Source organism: Nymphalis io, chromosome 29, assembly GCF_905147045.1.
Source record: "Nymphalis io chromosome 29, ilAglIoxx1.1, whole genome shotgun sequence".
Classification (NCBI taxonomy): Eukaryota; Metazoa; Arthropoda; class Insecta; order Lepidoptera; family Nymphalidae; genus Nymphalis; species Nymphalis io.
This window is the reverse complement of record NC_065916.1, coordinates 6,395,788-6,415,270: the sequence shown is the minus strand read 5'-3', so window position 1 is coordinate 6,415,270 and position 19,483 is coordinate 6,395,788. Positions and strand designations below refer to the sequence as shown.

At 39.8% G+C, this 19,483-nt stretch overlaps 2 protein-coding genes across 5 annotated transcripts in view; both read left to right on the top strand.

Annotated features, from left to right (window-relative positions):
* LOC126779486 (modular serine protease-like) overlaps positions 1-19,483 on the top strand; it is an 81,617-nt gene that overhangs the window by 34,129 nt on the left and 28,005 nt on the right. The gene's annotated exons all lie outside the window — the stretch shown is intronic.
* Positions 14,356-19,483, top strand: part of LOC126779483 (modular serine protease-like) — an 88,494-nt gene continuing 83,366 nt past the window's right edge. The window contains exon 1 of the mRNA XM_050503492.1: positions 14,356-14,605. Coding sequence (XP_050359449.1) covers positions 14,575-14,605 — 31 coding nt within the window. The 5' untranslated portion in view covers positions 14,356-14,574. The remainder of the gene's footprint in view (positions 14,606-19,483) is intronic.

The window sequence follows — 19,483 nt, the reverse complement described above, 5'->3', positions numbered from 1 at the left end:
GTGCCCGAGCGTTCATTGCTGCGATGAGTGTTGGTCCAGTGGAGACGGCTGTTGAACCAATGCCGGGGGAAACTGTATTGATCTGCCAGACAGGGAGATCCGAAGAAACGTCTGTTCCGCTGGCCGCCCGTACAGGGGCCCGAGCGTGCCTAACCATCTCGCGAGGCTGTGCCACCAGGCCACGAATAATCTCGGGGTGGACCGTCGTGCCGGTTGGTTACCGGAAGGTGGGATCCCGGCGGCCACTTCCGGGGGGGTTCGGGGGCCCTTACGTCCGGCGTATCAGTGTATTTTCCCTTTTGGCAACCATTTGGGGAAACACGCCTCCATACTTTGCCTATTCTTATCGTGGCAATACTTCGCTCGGTTCACGTCTCCTTTCCATTTTTTTTCTTAAATGGTAGCGCAACAAAACAGAAATAACGCTCGTACAGCGGTGCACACCCCCACCATACCCACGCTGTTTGACTCCTCATTCTCCGTGTTGGTGGTACGTGTGGACCTGGTTCGTCAGAGTCGAGTCTACGTGTGCCTCTACAGATCCCACAGTGGTGACTTGGAGACAAGCCGATTATTTGGCCATCTTATTCGGGTGGCTGATGGTGCGCAAGAGCAGTTTCCTTACGCGGAATTGGTGTGTTTTTGGGTTTTTAATGCTCACCATGAATCATAGTTGAAGTCCCTCAAAACTGACCATGCTGGAAGGTCTGCTCATGCTTTTGCTCTCACACATGACTTGACCCAACTGGGTAATCAGCCCACCAGGATCCTTCCTCTACTAGATCTTTTGCTGACTTTTCACCCGGTGGAATATCAGGTTGTGGTTCAAGCTCCACTTGGTTCTTTGGATCACACCCTTATATCTACCAAAGTGCCACAGGCCAAGCTGTCGCCACCAGTGGTATGTAAACGTCGCGTTTGGCACTATAAGTCGGCAGATTGGGACGGTATGCGCGATTACTATGCGTCGGTCCCTTGGAAGGAACATTGCTTCAGTGGGTATGAAAGCTAGTGCCGCTGCTGTTGCTGACGAGATCATGTTGGGAATGGAATACTACATTCCTAGCTCAGATCTCGTCAGTAGGGGTACGCGTAACCGTTGGTTCACTCGTGAATGTGTCGATGCTGTATCATCTAAGCAGGCGGCATATCGCGCGTGGATCAACGGCTGCATTAGCGGGGCATCTAACATTGACTCACTGAAAGCAAACTACAATAAACATTCCAAGTCTCGTAGGAAGGCATACACGAGAGCGGATGCACAGCGCATTGTACAGATTGGTCATGACCTTGTTTCGCATCCTAGGGGCTCCCGAAGCTTCTGGCGTCTGACCAAGTCTGTGCGAAACAATTTCTGCCAACCTTCGCTGCCACTGCTCAGAAATCCGGACGGATCGCTAGCTCACAGTCCGCAGGAGAACGTCGATCTCCTGGCTAAACTCTTTGTCGATATATCCGTGATCGACGATTGTAGTGCGCCGCCACCAACAATACCTTCATGTGGCCACACGATGCCTGACATCAAAATCAGGCAACGTGATGTGCGTGCGGAGTTGCAATCACTTGATGTACGGAAAGCTAACGGTCCCGATGGAATACCAGCCATAGTGCTGAAGAAGTGCGCGGCGGAGCTGTCTCCTGTGTTAACGCGCCTGTTCCAACTTTCTCTCTGTTCGGGATGTGTGCCGGAGGCTTGGAGAAGAGCTAATGTGCAAGCGGTTCCCAAAAAAGGGGATCGGTCTGACACGTCAAATTATCGACCAATAGCTATCACCTCAGTACTTTGTAAGGTGATGGAACGGATTCTAAGCAACCAACTGATCCATTACCTAGAAGATCACTGTCTAATTAATGATCGTCAGTACGGGTTTCGACTAAAACGGTCTACAGGTGATCGTTTAGCGTACGTAACACACCTCTGGGGTGAAAATATCGACAAGCATGAAGAATCGTTGGCTGTCAGTCTCGATATCTTCAAGACTTTCGACAGGGTCTGGCACAGAAGTCTTCTCTCCAAGCTGCCGGCATATGGTCTGCCTGCGCTCAGGTTTGCACCTGGATTGCCAGCTTCCTACACAAGCGTAGCCTTCGTGTTTTAGTTGATGGTTGCGCTTCACAATTCTATGTAGTGAATGTCCCCCAGGGATCCGTGCTATCTCCCACACTCTTTCTTTTGCATATCAATGATATGCTCTCTCTTGGGAACATACATTGCTATGCAGACGATAGTACAGTGCATGGTGGATACCACGGACGCGCAGCGGCTGGGTGAGCGGAAATTGAGGAGAGGCGGGAGAATCTTGTCATTGAACTCGATAGGACGTTAGAGCTCATCGCCGAATGGGGTTCTGATAATCTTGTTGAGTTTAATGCCAAGAAAACACAGGTATGCGCTCTCACAGCGAAAAAGTCACCATTTTCCCCTCTTCCCTCCCTCTGTGGCACACCGCTGATGATACAAAGCTAAATCGCCATGCTGGGGATGGACGTTTCTGCGACTCGAGGCTATTATAAAAACAGCCTCACGGAAACTCGGAGTTCTGAACAAGGTGCGGCGTTTTTTCACGCCACAACAACTGTGCCTGTTGTACAAAACACAGGTACGGTCTTGCGTTGAATATTGCTCGCACCTTTGGGATGGCTCCGCTAAGTACCTACTGGAGGCCTTGGATCGGTTGCAGCGACGTGCGGTCCGCATTATTGACGACGTAAAGGTCACAAACACCCTCGAGACTTTACAATTGCGTCGAGAGATAGAAGCGCTCAGCGTCTTCTATCGACTGTATCACGGCGAGTGATACAGTCGGAGGAATTATTCTCTCTAATTCCTGCTTAAGTCTACGCGAGCTGGCTCTCGATGTCACCGCCTAACTGTAACATCAATTCCATCGCGCACAAGGAAATTTGGCAACTCCTTTCTTTGTTGCACTTCCAAAAAATGGAATTCCTTACCAGCTCAAGTGTTCCCCTCCTCTTACAACCCGGGTTCCTTCAAACGAGGCGTTAAAAGGCATCTTGTGGTCCTGCAAGGCGGCGGCGGCTAGAACATTCTTCCCGACTGTACTGTCCGCCGTCGCATTTGGACTCTACTACAAGTTACCATCATTTGCCCTCCCGGCAAATATAAAAAAAACTTCCTAAACTATAGTCCTATATACATAGCTTCGCACGGGTAGATAATAAGAAAAATGTATTTTGGATATGATTTGCGTAAAATCCGTTTTTAATGAGTGTAATTTTTAACGTTGGATGGAGTAACTGTGACAAATTTCAAGTCAATCGGGCGGATAGTTTAGGAGATCTCGTGTTGAGTATTCGGCTTATATACATGTATATATAATAAAATAAATAATATTATTATAATTATTCCACTTATATATATGTAAGTATATATATATATTACGAAGGAAACAACCGTCTGCCAAGCGCGCGTTTATTAGAACGTATTCGGCATTTAACGACTTGGGACGGCGCTTTAGAGTAAGGCGTTCACTTGAGACGTGTGGGCGCAGAGTGGGGGCCAGTGCGTACCTGATTCAAACAATCGGAGTAGAGGTTAACGTCCCATTGGGGTTCAGATATATTATATACAGTTATATACAAGCGGACGGCGGCTTGTGGGAGGGATAGCGAATGTTTTATTCCTTTATTTTTACACATCTGCAGTTATTTGATTAATAGTAGATTTATTTATGAAGGATAATTTAAAAGCGTTCCAATACGATTCGTAAGTTTCAAAGCCAATGTTTGATATTTTTTATATTTATCTATACACTGGTGGTTGAGCTTTGTGCAAGCTCGTCTGGGTAGGTACCACCCACTCATCAGATATTCTACCGCAAAACAGCAGTACTTGGTATTGTTGTGTTCCGGTTTGAAGGGTGAGTGAGCCAGTGTAATTACAGGCACAAGGGACATAACATCTTAGTTTCCAAGGTTGATGGCGCATTGGTGATGTAAGCGATGGTTAACATTTCTTACAATGCCAATGTCTAAGGGCGTTTAGTGACCACTTACCATCAGGTGGCCCATATGCTCGTCCGCCTTCCTATTCTATAAAAAAAAAAACTTCTACATTAATATTATAAAGAGGTAAAGTTTGTGAGGTTGTACGGGGTAATGTCGGGATCTACAGAACTGATTTTGAAAATTCTTTTACCAACAGAAAGCCACATTATTTGTGAGTGTCATAGGCTATATATTAACCCGAAAAATGAAAAGACTTTTTCGTGGTAGTCGGATTTGCGAAGTAAGTCGGAGAAAAAACGGTCGAACTACGAACGTTTCTTACGAACGCTGCCTTAACGATGAGAGATATATGATTTAGTTCTAGAGAAAAGTTGTAGAGCATAATAATACCTATTCTAATAAGTGACGTCGTATACCCGCTTAAATTTATTATCTCTGACACGGCCATTCTGATCCTCAACACGCTCTCGCGTTGCTTCTTGACATCACGTCCAGCCTAAATGGCACAGCGCATGGCACGCACGCAAGCAAAGTGTTTACAGATATCTTTCAACCTCACACAAAGCAAAGCGTACAAGCTTTCAGCACGTTACAGCTCTAGCATACAGCAAAGCGTTCGATCTTTCAGCATTGCTCAGAATCAGCACTTGGAACACATTGCAAAGCGTTACAGCTTTCAGCATCAATCTTGGGTCAAGACAGATTTGAGCCCAACCTCACTGCAAAGCGTGTTAGCTTTCAGCAGAACATCAGGATAAAGCGGTAAGGCTTTCAATCCATCCTTCGAAAAGCGTAACAGCTTTCATCGAACCACTGGGACAAAGCGATAATGCTTTCAATCCATTCTTCAACAAAGCGTAACAGCTTTCAGTTTAAATAAAACATTTAATCAGTCAATGATGAACATAAGACTTTTTATTAACACAGGATTACGTTTAACAAAACAACAGAATTCTCGTTTCAAAACAACGGTCGTTCAATTCTAGACAGAGATTCAATTCAAATTACTAATCAGCACACCAAATCTATACTTATAATAAATCTGCAACCGTTCGTCGGCTGTACATGTAAGACATATGAGTAAATGAACGATAGGACCCAAAACAATGATTGCTAGAATTTTGTCCGTTTATCTCTTTGTCTGTGCGTTTGTGCACGAGAATCCTAGATACGGCTTAACGGATTTGAGTGCGATTTTTTATAATGTATTGTGGCTAACTTCACTTTGTTTCATTTCAATTGATTTGTGAGTAATAAAACTATGTCAATTTAAAGTCACGTCGAACATTCATTCGACGCAATTGCTATAGAATAACTCCAAACTCCTTCTTCCAATGCAAATTGAACTCAGATCTATACGATCAATCATATTAAATAGAGTTCAGCTTATTGGTTAAATAAATCTATGAATATTACTTGAAACGGGGCATCGTGTGTATGGATTAATTGAAGTACGGGGTTAATGGGTCTCACATAATATTTCATTTTACGACAGGGTTCACATGCGTTTATTAATGCCGTAATGGTTTCCTGCATATTATGCCAAAAATAATTTCGGTTAATCCTAGTCATCGTTTCTTTTATACCGCGCTGACAAGTTTTTCCCTCATGATATTTTATTACTATTTTCTTTTTGTTCAGCCTCGTCTTTAACAAAAATTACATACAGTACATTTTTTAATGTCTACAGTATCTTTTTTAAATAAGGAAATTATTGTTTTAGCAAAATATCTCCTATGTTCTGAATGTTCGAAGTATATAAAGTATTTAATTTTGGGGCGGATATATTCTTTAAGAAATTGTTTTATTAATTCAAGGTTATTTAATGGTAAAAAAACTCCAATTATTTTCTGTTTTGGTCTTGATAAGTCTTTAACTTGAAGTTCGTTTTTCAGCCATGAAAACACTAATATTTGATTGGGCTTAGTATCGATACCTTCATGTAAAATTGGAATACCAGAAGTATCACATTCTACATTTGTAAGGACAGTCTCAGTAGTAGAGCTATAATTTGAAGTGTTTCGGTTTTGAGGTTCGATTTCAGTTAAATCTTCAGAACAAACTGATATGGTCGCCTCAGAGTCAGTTACAGTAATAGTTCTAGAGTCATCTGTATTACGTCTCCGGGTTAATACTAGAATTTGGTTATTTACGTCTTGAAGTAGAGTTTCTTTTTCATCGACATTTACTGCTATAGAAGTATTTTCGTCCATTGCATTTAATTTTATACGGGAAAGAGCATCTGCATTTGTATTCAGTAGATTTGAGGCTACTATTGTTTTTTTTTTACTTTATTTTCATTATCAAGGTCACTATATTTTTTTTTGTATTGTGTTCGTCTGTCTCTTCGTTGTAATATGTTATGTTATTATAGTTATGTTCATAGGGCTCATTTTCTGAAATATAGAGTTCAGAAGCGTAATAGTTTTCACTGTCATAGTAATTGTAATCATATGCATATGTCTTTAGGCCTATAACGAAATTGTGTTTGGGGTCTGTAATTATTACTATTAAAAAATGGACGCTAACCTAACTGTTGCATATGTTGGTGTCCGTATTGAGGATTAGCAATTCCAATTAGCAATTCCTTTAGCAATTCCGAATCTATATGAAGATAAATTTGGTCTAAAACCTGTAGACATATGCATAGGTTGTCTTTGGTTTACCTACGGTCTTCCGAATTTAAATTGATGTTATCGGTTAGACGGCTAAATCGGCATTGATAAATTCGGTTTATGAGAAAAATTAAAATTATTATTAAGCTTAAAATATGTTGGTTGGTTAAAAGAGTTATTACCTTTTGAATTTGAAACTTTACTTCACTGATTGTATTGTTCGCGAATGTTCTCCTCCTCTAACACTATACTTAACGCACTCTCTTATGATGTCAGCGCTTTCAGCCTAACTATTCTGACAATATTTTCTGGTAAATTGTATAAAAAATACATTTAGTGACGTATTATTATAAATAACTATTTACTCTTCTTAATATCTTCGTTTAATATTTGATTGACTTTTGATAAAAGAATCGAACGTACCGACTGAATTCTATTGCAAAAATCGAGGTAATTTTCTATATATTTTAAATTTTCTAATTCTATGGCAATACATTCTTCACTTCGCGGGTCTCCAAAGTGTTGAATTAACAAATCCACAAATTCATCCTATGATACAATATCCTCGCGCTCGCTGATAAGCGAAGCGGCCTTGTCTACTACGCGACTAGTGATGCTATGCATAATGTATATACATATTTTGTGCATCACTGCCTTGAAATTTACTTATTACATATTCGCATTTTCTTATAAATAAGTTTTAAATTGGCGTTTATCGCCACCAAATAGAGGAATTAATTTTAAAATTTCGTTAGGAATCAGAGTTATATGATCCATTTCGTTTTTGTAAAAATTAATTGAAATTATTACATACTTCAACTTAAACCAATAATTTTTTTTTAAACAATATAACTATATGATTTTTCACTTATTATATTTATTATTTAAATTTCCTTTAAAACAAAATCACTCACGATACAAATTAAAATTATTAAATAAAATCATATAAGAAAACCAGAAAACGTTATAATAGGAGAAGTCTTATCCCAAAATAACAAAAGGCAAAGGAAGGTGAAAAGTTCTACTTACCAACCGGTCGCCAGCATCGTCTTCGCCTGGACTCCTCACTCACTGTCTTATTTATTTGGTTCTGGATTGTTTCTTACAGACCTTCGAAATCCTAACTATTCACGGATTTTGACGAAAATTATTAGGAATGAAGGCTGTAATTGATATGAAACAATCCTACCGTCTGCGCCAGACAAGTTTACGGGAGCAAGACAGACTTTTTTTAAAAAGATATAATATTTTAATTTTAAAATATTTAATGATAATTAAAATTGACACGACCGAACAGAGGTTCTAGAGGTTCTGGAGGCTCTAGTCGAATGTTCTTCCCTTTTTTACAAATCGTTTCCCAACACATATGATCCCAAAGCATGAAATGACACAATGACTTACATTTCGCTGATTAAGCATTTACTTCTATTGTTTTTTTTATATGCGCCGGGATGGAAAATGACTCTACTCCACCTGATGGTAAGTGGTAGTAGAGTCCAAACGCGACGACGGCCAGTACAGTCGGGAAGAATATTCTGTACTAACCGTCCCCGCCTTGCCGGCCCGCAAGATGCCTCTTCACGCCTTGTTTGAAGGAACCCGGGTTGTAAGAGGAGGGGAACACGTGAGCTGGTAAGGAATTCCATTTTTTGGTAGTGCGATAAAGAAAGGAGTTGCCAAATTTCTTTGTGCGCGATGGAATTGATGTCACAGTTAGGCGGTGACATCGAGAACCAGCTCGCGTGGACTTAAGAAGGAAGGGGGAAGCAGGAATTAGAGAGAATAATTCCTCAGAGCACTCGCCGTGATACAGTCGATAGAAAGCGCTCAGTGCTGCTATCTCGCGACGCAATTGTAAAGGTTCAAGGGTGTTTGTGACCTTTACGTCGCCAATAATGCGTACTGTACGTCGCTGCAACCGGTCCAAGGCCTCCAGTAGGTACTTAGCGGAACCATCCCAAAGGTGCGAGCAATTTACAACGCAAGACCGTACCTGTGTTTTGTATAACAGGCACAGTTGTTGTGGCGTGAAAAAACGTCGCACCTTGTTCAGAACTCCGAGTTTCCGTGAGGCTGTTTTTATAATAGCCTCGATGTAATCCCTTGGACTAAGGTCGCAGAAATGTCCATCCCCAGCATGGCAATTTAGCTTTGTATCATCAGCGGTGTGCCACAGAGGGAGGGAAGAGGGGAAAATGGTGACTTTTTCGCTGTGAGAGCGCAGACCTGTGTTTTCTTGGCATTAAACTCAACAAGATTATCAGAACCCCATTCGGCGATGAGCTCTAACGTCCTATCGAGTTCAATGACAAGATTCTCCCGCCTCTCCTCAGTTTCCGCCCGCCCAGCCACTGCGCGTCCGTGGTATCCACCATGCACTGTACTATCGTCTGCATAGCAATGTATGTTCCCAAGAGAGAGCTGACATTGATATGCAAAAGAAAGAGTGTGGGAGATAGCACAGATCCCTAGGGGACCCCAGCATTCACTACATAGAATTGTGAAGCGAAACCATGTACTAAAACACGAAGGCTACGCTTGTGTAGGAAGCTGGCAATCCAGGTGCATAGCTGAGCAGGCAGACCATATTGCGGCAGCTTGGAGAGAAGACTTCTGTGCCAGACCCTGTCGAAAGCCTTAGAGATATCGAGGCTGACAGCCAACGATTCTCCAAGCTTGTCGATAGCTTCACCCCAGAGGTGTGTTACGTACGCTAAACGATCACCTGTAGACCGTTTTCGTCGAAACCCGTACTGACGATCATTAATTAGACAGTGATCTTCTAGGTAATGGATCAGTTGGTTGCTTAGAATCCGTTCCATCACCTTACAAAGTACTGAGGTGATAGCTATTGGTCGATAATTTGACGGGTCAGACCGATCCCCTTTTTTGGGAACCGCTTGCACATTAGCTCTTCTCCAAGCCTCCGGCACACATCCCGAACAGAGAGAAAGTTGGAACAGGTGCGTTAACACAGGAGACAGCTCCGCCGCGCACTTCTTCAGCACTATGGCTGGTATTCCATCGGGACCGTTAGCTTTCCGTACATCAAGTGATTGCAACTCCGCACGCACATCACGTTGCCTGATTTTGATGTCAGGCATCGTGTGGCCACATGAAGGTATTGTTGGTGGCGGCGCACTACAATCGTCGATCACGGAGTTATCGGCAAAGAGTTTAGCCAGGAGATCGACTTTCTTCTGCGGACTGTGAGCTAGCGATCCGTCCGGATTTCTGAGCAGTGGCAGCGAAGGTTGGCAGAAATTGTTTTGCACAGACTTGGTCAGACGCCAGAAGCTTCGGGAGCCCCTAGGATGCAAAACAAGGTCATGACCAATCTGTACAATGCGCTGTACATCCGCTCTTGTGTATATGCCTTCTTACGGGACTTGGAATTTTTATTGTAGTTTGCTTTCAGTGAGTCAATGTTAGATGCCCCGCTAATGTAGCGTTGATCCACTCGCGATATGCCGCCTGCTTAGATGATACAGCATCGACACATTCACGAGTGAACCAACGGTTACGCGTACCCCTACTGACGAGATCTGAGCTAGGAATGTAGTATTCCATTCCTAACATGATCTCATCAGTAACAGCAGCGGCACTAGCTGTCCGGTCATTCCCACTGAAGCATTACGCAGACGCATAGTAATCGCGCATACCGTCCCAATCTGCCGACTTATAGTGCCAAACGCGACGTTTGCATACCGCTGATGGCGGCAGCTTGGCCTGTGGCACTTTGGTAGATATCAGGCCGTGATCCGAAGAACCAAGTAGAGCTTGAACCACAACCTGATATTCCACCGGGTGAGAAGTCAGCAGAAGATCCAGTAGAGAAGGCGCTTGCCCATCAATGTCTGAGATCCTGGTGGGCTGATCAACCAGTTGGGTCAAGTCGTGTGTGAGAGCAAAAGCATGAGCAGTTCTTCCAGCATGGTCAGTTTTGAGGGATTTCAACCATGATTCATGGTGAGCATTAAAATCCCCCAAAAACACCAATTCTGCGTTAGGAAACTGCTCTTGCGCAGCATCTGCTATCCGACTAAGATGGTCAAATAATCGGCTTGTCTCCAAGTCACCATTGTGGGATCTATAGAGGCACACGTAGACTCGACTCTGACGTACCAGGTCCACACGTACCACTAACATGGAGAAGGAGGGGTCCTCCAAGCAGCGCAATCGTTGACAACAAACATCCGCCCTGACGAACAAGCATACTCCGGCTTTCGCTTTGAAAGATTCTTCAAGCATGTAGCCGAGATAGTTAAGGTAGCTGGTGTCGGCAGGGCGGAGTATTTGCGTCTCCGTGAGAAACAACATTGCTGGCCGTGCTGTCTCGAGATGGTGGTGGACAGTGTTGAGGTTAGCGTGGAGTCCTCGGATGTTAGAGAACTCGACCTCAAACAGCGTGGGTATGGTGGGGGTGTGCACCGCTGAACGACCGTTATTTCTTAGTTGCGCTACCATTTGGAAAAATAAGGAAAAGAGACGTGAAGCGAGCGACGTATTGCCACGATAGGGATAGGCAAAGTATGGAGGCGTGTTTCCCCAAATGGTTGCCAAAAGGGAAAATATACTGATCCGCCGGACGGAAGGGCCCCCGAACCCCCCCGGAAGTGACCGCCGGGACCCCACCTTCCGGTCACCAACCGGCACGACGGCCCACCCCGAGATTATGTGTGGCCTGGTGTAGCAGTCTCGCGAGCTGGTTAGGCACGCTCGGGCCCCTGTACTATGCCACGAGCGGCCAGCGGAACAACCGTTTCTTCAGGTCTTTATAAATAAACAAACAAAACGATAAGCAAAATTCATTACATAATATTTACATAAAAATAAAATGATAACTATTTTTTTATCGGCTTCAAATCATTTAATAGTATCATCATTAGTATGTCGCAGCGTCCGTACTATGGCGCCATCTATCGGAAACGTCAAGCAGTTCATAGCTGCTTGGATGCGGTCGTTGTGAGGGTCTACGGTGCCTACGTCCGCTCGCGCCTGACGTATGCGGCCCCCGCCTGGTACGCACTCTGCTCAGCGTACCAGAAACGGAGGATTCAGATCCAACAGAACCGATGCCTACGCTTGATTGTAGGAGCTCCGAGGTACGTCAGAAATGATGTCATCCATCGAGACACCAGGACGCCCACCGTGGAGGAGTTCATCCGCAAGCTCGCTCGCTCGCTATTTGCTAAGGCAGATAGCAGTGCGAGCGTACACCTTCACGTTATAGCACCGCTTCATGCCAGACCACCTGAGGGGCGTCCGTTACCTCGTGAGCTCCTACTGTCGCCGAACATCAGCGCCGATGCGGGCATCGGTGAAGAGGACGACGACGATCTGGAGACACGGTAGGACGACATCACCCTCAAAAAAGGAAAATCGTAAGGACTTATAGCCACCGGGTCATAACGACCCTGGCCCTCTGGGCCAAAATAAACTGACACGACGGTTGGACCGTCGGGGAGGACCAGCCCGGGTAGGGGGGGCAACCCCGAGGCCCGTACCCAAACTGGCTTAGGCCAGCCAGGAGGACCATTGATTGGTCGTTGCCATGATGTTAGATAGTTGGAGTGACAGTTAAAAACAGAAAAAAGACCGTTGCAGAATTCGAAGTGGAAGGTTTATCCTGGAGGGGTCGGGATAGTGAAGGCTGAACGAGCGGGCGTGTGCAAAACACCACGTGGCATCGAACTCGCCGCGTTTCCGATCCGATTAATTCCGTAAAGTTAATTTGCAATCTGTGTACGTTGTCGATTATACGGACATATATTATATCAAGTGGCAAGAGTGTTACTTTGTATCTTCACCATGTCTGAATAATCGGATAACGAGTCTTCAAACATAAAGATAAGCAAACCTTAGATTTATATATTCCAAGCTAATTGCGAATCACTTTTCTTATGTTTTTTATCGAAAAACGCATTTACTCTTTTTCCCCACATAAATGAGCCTGTGGGACTGAATGACGCCGGTCTGCGCCAGAACCGTAAGCTACTAATAAAACAGCGGTGCCCACTCAGTCGCTTAGAGAACGTCACGGGATCGCTGCTATAGACAGTTACAGTATAGTAACAACCTGTGAATTTCAGTTAATTTAGACACATGGAGGTTTTCTCACGATGTTTTCCTTCACCGTGAAGCGCGAGATGAATTTTAAATACAAATTAAGCATCATCGGCTGAGATTCACGCGTTCTAACCACTGGGCCATCTCGACTAACCTGATTAATATATCATTATTTATAATACAACAGAATTCCACTTTACTACTTAAATCCACTTTAATTTTACTTCCAAAATCCCAATACCAACTTCGCTGACAATCATTACATCTCACACACACAAAACTTAAAACACACACATCCACACATTCGCTAACTCATATACTTATATCATTTGTTAACTTGTTAAAGTTTGTTGTAAACGTTATTTCTATTGGTTATATCTAGAAATAATACAAAGTTAATAGTGCTTTTAAACTAATTATTCGCACTTGGGGTAGGCTGGCTACCGCGTCACGGCATGCACAAGCAATCGCTCCTCGCATGGCGCTCCTCGTTAAGACGGAAAGAGTACCGCTGGTATTTTAGTGGGTATTTCGAGCCCCACATACCCCACCGTTCCCGTGGAGGAAACGAGTCATGCATTTTCCCAGCGTTAAAAAAGAAAAGGATGGCTGACTATTCTTATTTATTATTATTTTATCGCATAATCTATCTAGGATGACTAGACTGTACTATAAAATGTCTTTGTTAACTTTAATTATTGCATTAGCTAGTTTTTGTCTATACTGAGTATAAAATTATAAGCCGTTATGTGAAATTAACTGCCACCAATGGGAACATGGGAACTAAGATGTTATGCCCCTTGAGTGTATAGTTAAATACTATATATATTTTAAGTTACGTAATAGACATTTGAGGGATTCGATTATGTGACACAGTTCGTTGTTACATGTATGTAAGTTGTTAGGTATTTCTAACCAATATTGTCACAGCTGTAATAATTATAACATAGTAACAGCCTGTAAATGTCCCACTGCTGGGCTAAGGCCTGTTCTCCCTTTTTGAGGAGAGCTTATTCCACCGTGCGTGTGTTGGTGGAATACACATGTGGCCGAATTTCAGTTTCAGAAATTAGACACATGCAGGTTTACTCACGATGTTTTCCTTCACCGTAATTATTACATAGGCTCAAATAATATAACTATAATTTTGATGCTATATATTAATAAAAAGTTCTCAAGCATTTCAATCATTTCAAATTATAATAAAACAAATAACTTCAAGTAGCTTTGTAAATTGAAGCTTTAGTGTGATCATTGTAATTATACACTATGTATTCGTGATTAAAATATTAAATTAAATTATAAAACCCGTCAACTAATTATTAAAAAAAAATCGAGACATTTTTTTATTGATATTGGTACTCCATCGTCGATATAATATACACATACCTTTTTAATTTTGATTCTTTAGAAACAACGAAACGATGACCTTGATAACTTAAGTACTCTGAAAGCCGAACTCACATCCTTTATATAAAGCTCTCGAAGACAACGAGTTACGGTATAAGGATATAAATTCCCTAGAAGACATATGTACCTACATAGTACATACACAGAAATCTGCGCCCACGAGGTGGTGTGATCCGATCATCGCTACATACTCATACGATCACAGTGATCGTACGAACATGAAGCGTCATTGTTCAGCGTCAATCTCGTTTTTCTTTATTCGCGTCGTTTTACGCTCCGTAGTTTGTACAATTCTACAATTCTACAGTCTACACAAAACCGTCTCTGAAACATCAGTTCAAACGTCACAGTTGCGCCGGAGTTTTTGCGGAGATTGGACGTACGATAGTCGTTTTTTATTAAACTGACTTTTCAGAATATAATTGTGTGTTTGTTACAAAAAGTAAAACAATTTTTTATAAAAGATTTGTATACCTTGTGATATTTGGATGTGAATGACACTGTAATCAAAATGTTGGCTAAACTCGTGTTTATGTTATTCGGTAAGTAATTTTCTTTATTCGTAATATTTATTCATATTTATGACAAAAAAACAGTCACAAAATTTTAAATGAGAATTTATTTTGTCATGTTAAAATAGATAAAAATAAAATTGTAATACGTAAATAATTTTCATTGTTATTACAACACTATTATTAAAAAAATGTGTCCAGTACAGTTTTCTTCGGTGAAAATTGATAGCGTACCATCGATCAGCAGCAAATTGTGTTTTGATACAATTCTCATCAATTAATTAATAAGATTTTAGTTACAAAAAAAGTCGAACACGACGAATTTCGCTTACGGCTTAGTTCCGCGAGCGCTGTTCTGCGAGCTAGTAACCGGGTGCTAAGATGGCTGACAAAACGCGGTTTTAAAAAATTAGTACCTAATTTACCGAAAATTACTAATTGAAATAGCCATAATTACAAAACAGTGTTAACCAATGTAATATGTGTGTTTCCTATGTTATAGTCGTAAAAATTCTTTTATAAATAAATATTTAATTATATCTCAGTGATGGAGTGACATATACGAAGTTGCATTAAAATCATAGTTACTTAGATTGTACCTTATATTAGTTTAGCTGATATATTTAATTAAATAGAATGTTACGAGAAGTTTTTGTGCTTAGTGATTTAAAAAGTTAAAAATAAGAAGTGCACGAATCTATTGTAGGTTTTTTTTAAGTGCTAAAATTTAAAATAACCTTAAAATTGTTGACTGCGTAATATTAATCGTCGTATGCATCGATCGGTAAGTTGTAGTGACATCTTTTTACTTTCCTTACTGCAACATTTACATATATATACGTAGTTTTCTAATGTTCGATAAAACACGATATCGTAATAAAAGAGTAACAATCAAAAGGGTCAATAATCATAATATGCATAGAACATAGTAATTATTTTTTGTATATCACCATTATAAATATGCCTATTCGTTATAATTAGACATTGAATGAAGAATGTAAACGATCGAAGATATTGTTCCTTGTGGAATTTTGCGTCAACGTATGCACCGCGCGGTACAGCTTTTTCTTATCACGAAGTCATAGGTACGCTCCGCGTCAGTCGATTTACAAGTGTAGGTATCAAGCGAACATTCTAGTAATATCATAAACGAATATGAATTTTACCATTCAGTTAACTTACAAATGATTAATACTATATTCCTGTACTTTACTATACCTACTAACAATTTATTATTTAAGTTAAATGTTTATGTGTGTGTGTTGATTTAGGTTGAGGGTTAACAAAGAAACAGATTACTGTTTGAAAATGCAATGATTTCTGTAAACTTGACAATACAATAACTTTTGTGTCTTCATTCTATGTAATGTTAGTCAAAAACTCAATGCCGAGCTAGCAGAAACCAAACACATTGGAAAAATAAGCTTAATAACATGTTGTTATGTCAACAGGGCACAGAAAAATTTTCTAATGTAAGATTGAAAAACTTAACAGGAATAGGCATCTAGGTTAGTGCTTAACTGTATTTCATAACATAAACATTCATACAGGAAATTATATAGTTCAGCAAAGAAAATTGACTAAATTGTCATAAAACAGTCAACATTAATACATTTAGGAGTTAGAAAATTGTAAATCAAAGTAAGGATGATTAGAAAAATTCTGTTACAGGATAGCCATTTATAAAACAAAATATTTTAATGTGTAGGTGTATTTATAAAATGTCTTTGCAATTTTCTTATATAATGTAGCCTACAGCTTAAAAAAACACTAGAGCTGTATGTGACTGAAGAGATAAATATTAGAAACACTTCTAAGATGCTTTTGAAGGACGGAAAAGGTCTATTCATCAAATTTATTATCTGTTCCATTAGTATTTTCGGAAATTCGAGATGCGAATTTCTAATGAATTCCCGCTAATTGCTTTATAAGTAGACAATCACTTTATGATATAACAATAGAAAAAGTTGTACCAAATGCAGTGCAAGTTCCTTTAGCCGATTCCTGTCGGGCCAGAGGTATTTGTCTCTCAACAACTAGTAGTATATTTTGATAATAAATATTATTAATAATCTTTATTGCAACACAATGGGAATAGTAGAATTATATTATGAAGCTGACGCCAATATATTCAAGGGCAATGCAATGCAAAACAGCGGTTATCAGTTATATTGAATAACTCTTAATCGTATGTGATGTCTTTTTATGATGTTATATTTGCATGGAATATGGTAGTATTTAAGGAACTATTGATATTGTTATTTAACCCTAAATTAAGTAAATAAAACTACTTACTAAACAGATGAACAGGATATCTTGTGTATCTTGCATCCTTGTCACACTTGTACATAATAACTCTGATACCCTTCTGTTGTATAATGTACATAAGTTTCTGTTGTAATAATTGCATAATGATTTGTTTAACATGTTTTATACATTTGTGAATGGAAAATGGTGGTAATGTTCAAAGTTTAACTTATCTCAAAATATCTTTTAAATGTCAATACTAATTTAATGATCGGTTAATTAAAAATTATGGGTTACTAGTATTGCCTGTGACTTTGCCCGCGTTTTAAGAAGAGAGGGGCAGGTAGAATAGAATAGAATATGCTTTATTGTACACAAAAAATGTTACAGAACCATTTTAAACACAAACACAAAAAAAAAACGAAATTATTAACGCTATTTCGTACAAGGTATCAGATTAAAAAAGAACCCTAAGCCTAGATTCGTCCTTAGGGTTCAAGCTTGCTTCATACCAAATTTTATCTAAAACGGTTAAGTGGCTATGCTCGAAAGCGAAATAAAATACAATAATAAAATAAAAGTATATACACTTAACATTGGTCAAGGTGACTTATTGTTGCATGTTTATAAAAATGCAGTAAATATTTTCTATGTTGGTAAATATGTTGCTACTGTTTTTTATGAGTTAATCATATAAGTTAAATAGTTTGTGATAAAATTATTTTCCACTTAGATTTAAGTATAAACATGAATCAAATAAATAAAAAAAACAAGGATAATATTTTTCGACCTTTGACTATTTTTATTAAAACTATGTTAAAGTGCTTATCGTTTAATAAATCACTTGTTAGTATATTTTAATGAGATATATTTAAAAAAAAAAATTATGTTAATTTTAGAATGTATGTATTGTATGTGGTTGATAGAAACCTGCACTAGAGTTAGAATCGAGATTGCGGATTATTTGGTCAATTTCAATGTGGTTGCATGGTTCAAAGGTGATAAGTTCTTTGGTTTCTTTGGAGAGCATATTGTAGAGAAGTATTGATTGAAAGCTCCGCAGACATCATGGGGGTCTGTGATTTGCTTAGTGTATTATGAGTTTAGGGGTTGCGCATCTTTGTTCGATTTTGTTATTGGCTAGGTTATGTATCAATTTCCATGTTCTTCCAGGTTTGTTATTACACTTTATAAAAATATAAAGTATAGTTTTATAAAATCTTCCTCTAGCTTTTTATCATATGGTCTTTGTTTGAGTTCATTCCACGAGCAGTTTCTTTGGTTGATTTTGGTGATTACATTCTTGTTGATCCAGTCTTTCTGCGGTAGGTTTAATATTTTCGTTTTTGTTGTTTTACATCTTCTTATTGTTTCTTTAATATCTTTTTCTAGGCGTGTAAAACGTCACTTCAACATTGAACCCAAGACGTTGTGTCTCTTGTGCCGCTAGCTATACTGTCTTTTATAATAATAATAGTACATAACTTCATCGCACACTCAAACAAGAGATAAAATATACTATAGAAGAGAAATAGCTTAAGACTGAGAATCTATACTTCTACACTAATATTATAAAGAGGTACAGTTTGTGCGGTTGTACGGGGTAATGTCGGGATCTACTGAACTGATTTTGAAAATTCTTTTACCAACAGAAAGCCACATTATTTGTGAGTGTCATAGGCTATATATTAACCCGAAAAATGAAAATACTTTTTCGTGGTAGTCGGATTTGCGAAGTAAGTAATGTGTTTACTGGTGGTAGGGCTTTGTGCAAGCTCGTCTGGGTAGGTACCACCCACTCATCAGATATTCTACCGCAAAACAGCAGTACTTGGTATTGTTGTGTTCCGGTTCAAAAGGTGACTGAGCCAGTGTAATTACAGGCACAAGGGACATGAATTTCAAAAGGTCCCAAGGTTGGTGGCGCATTGGCGATATAAGCGATGGTTAACATTTCTTACAGAGCCAATGTCTACGTTTGGTGACCACTTACCATCAGGTGGCCCATATGCTCGTCCGCCTTCCTATTCTATAAAAAAAGACCTCGTACAATTCTTCATTTCGCGCATTAGTTTTTCGTAGTGCACGTAGCTCTACGCTACGAGACATTAATTATCAGTTCTTTTCTATTTTATGTGCTACGTGAAAGCTTTAATAGTCATTTTTTCTACGTAAGTATGAATTGAAAGGCATTTGTGTTCCGATTTGAAACTCTTTTCATTTAGAAAGGTGCAAGCGTTGTTTAAGTAAGGGCTGATTTTAATTAATCGTCGATGTTTTTAATTGAATTATTTCTTTGTCATTTTCATTCATTTTTTTATAAACATTTTGTTTCGAAAAGACTAGTAAAAATTGAGTTAAAATGACTTTTTAATCATTTATATGCTAGCAATTGTAGTAAATGATATGATTGACAGTTTAGTTTCGACTGAACTCAAATTTGAAACTACGAGCTTTTTAATGTCCACCGCTTTATAAAATACCACTGAATGCCAGTAATTCGATCGATTATCCAATACGGTGTATAAGATAAATAAAGCATAGTTAAAGATAATACCTACCGGAAACTAAGGGGTTAGCTAGTTAGTATCTACTCTTTAATCCTTCGTATGCCGGAGCGTAGATGTGTGCTCGAACGTTATCTCATAGTTCAATTTTTTT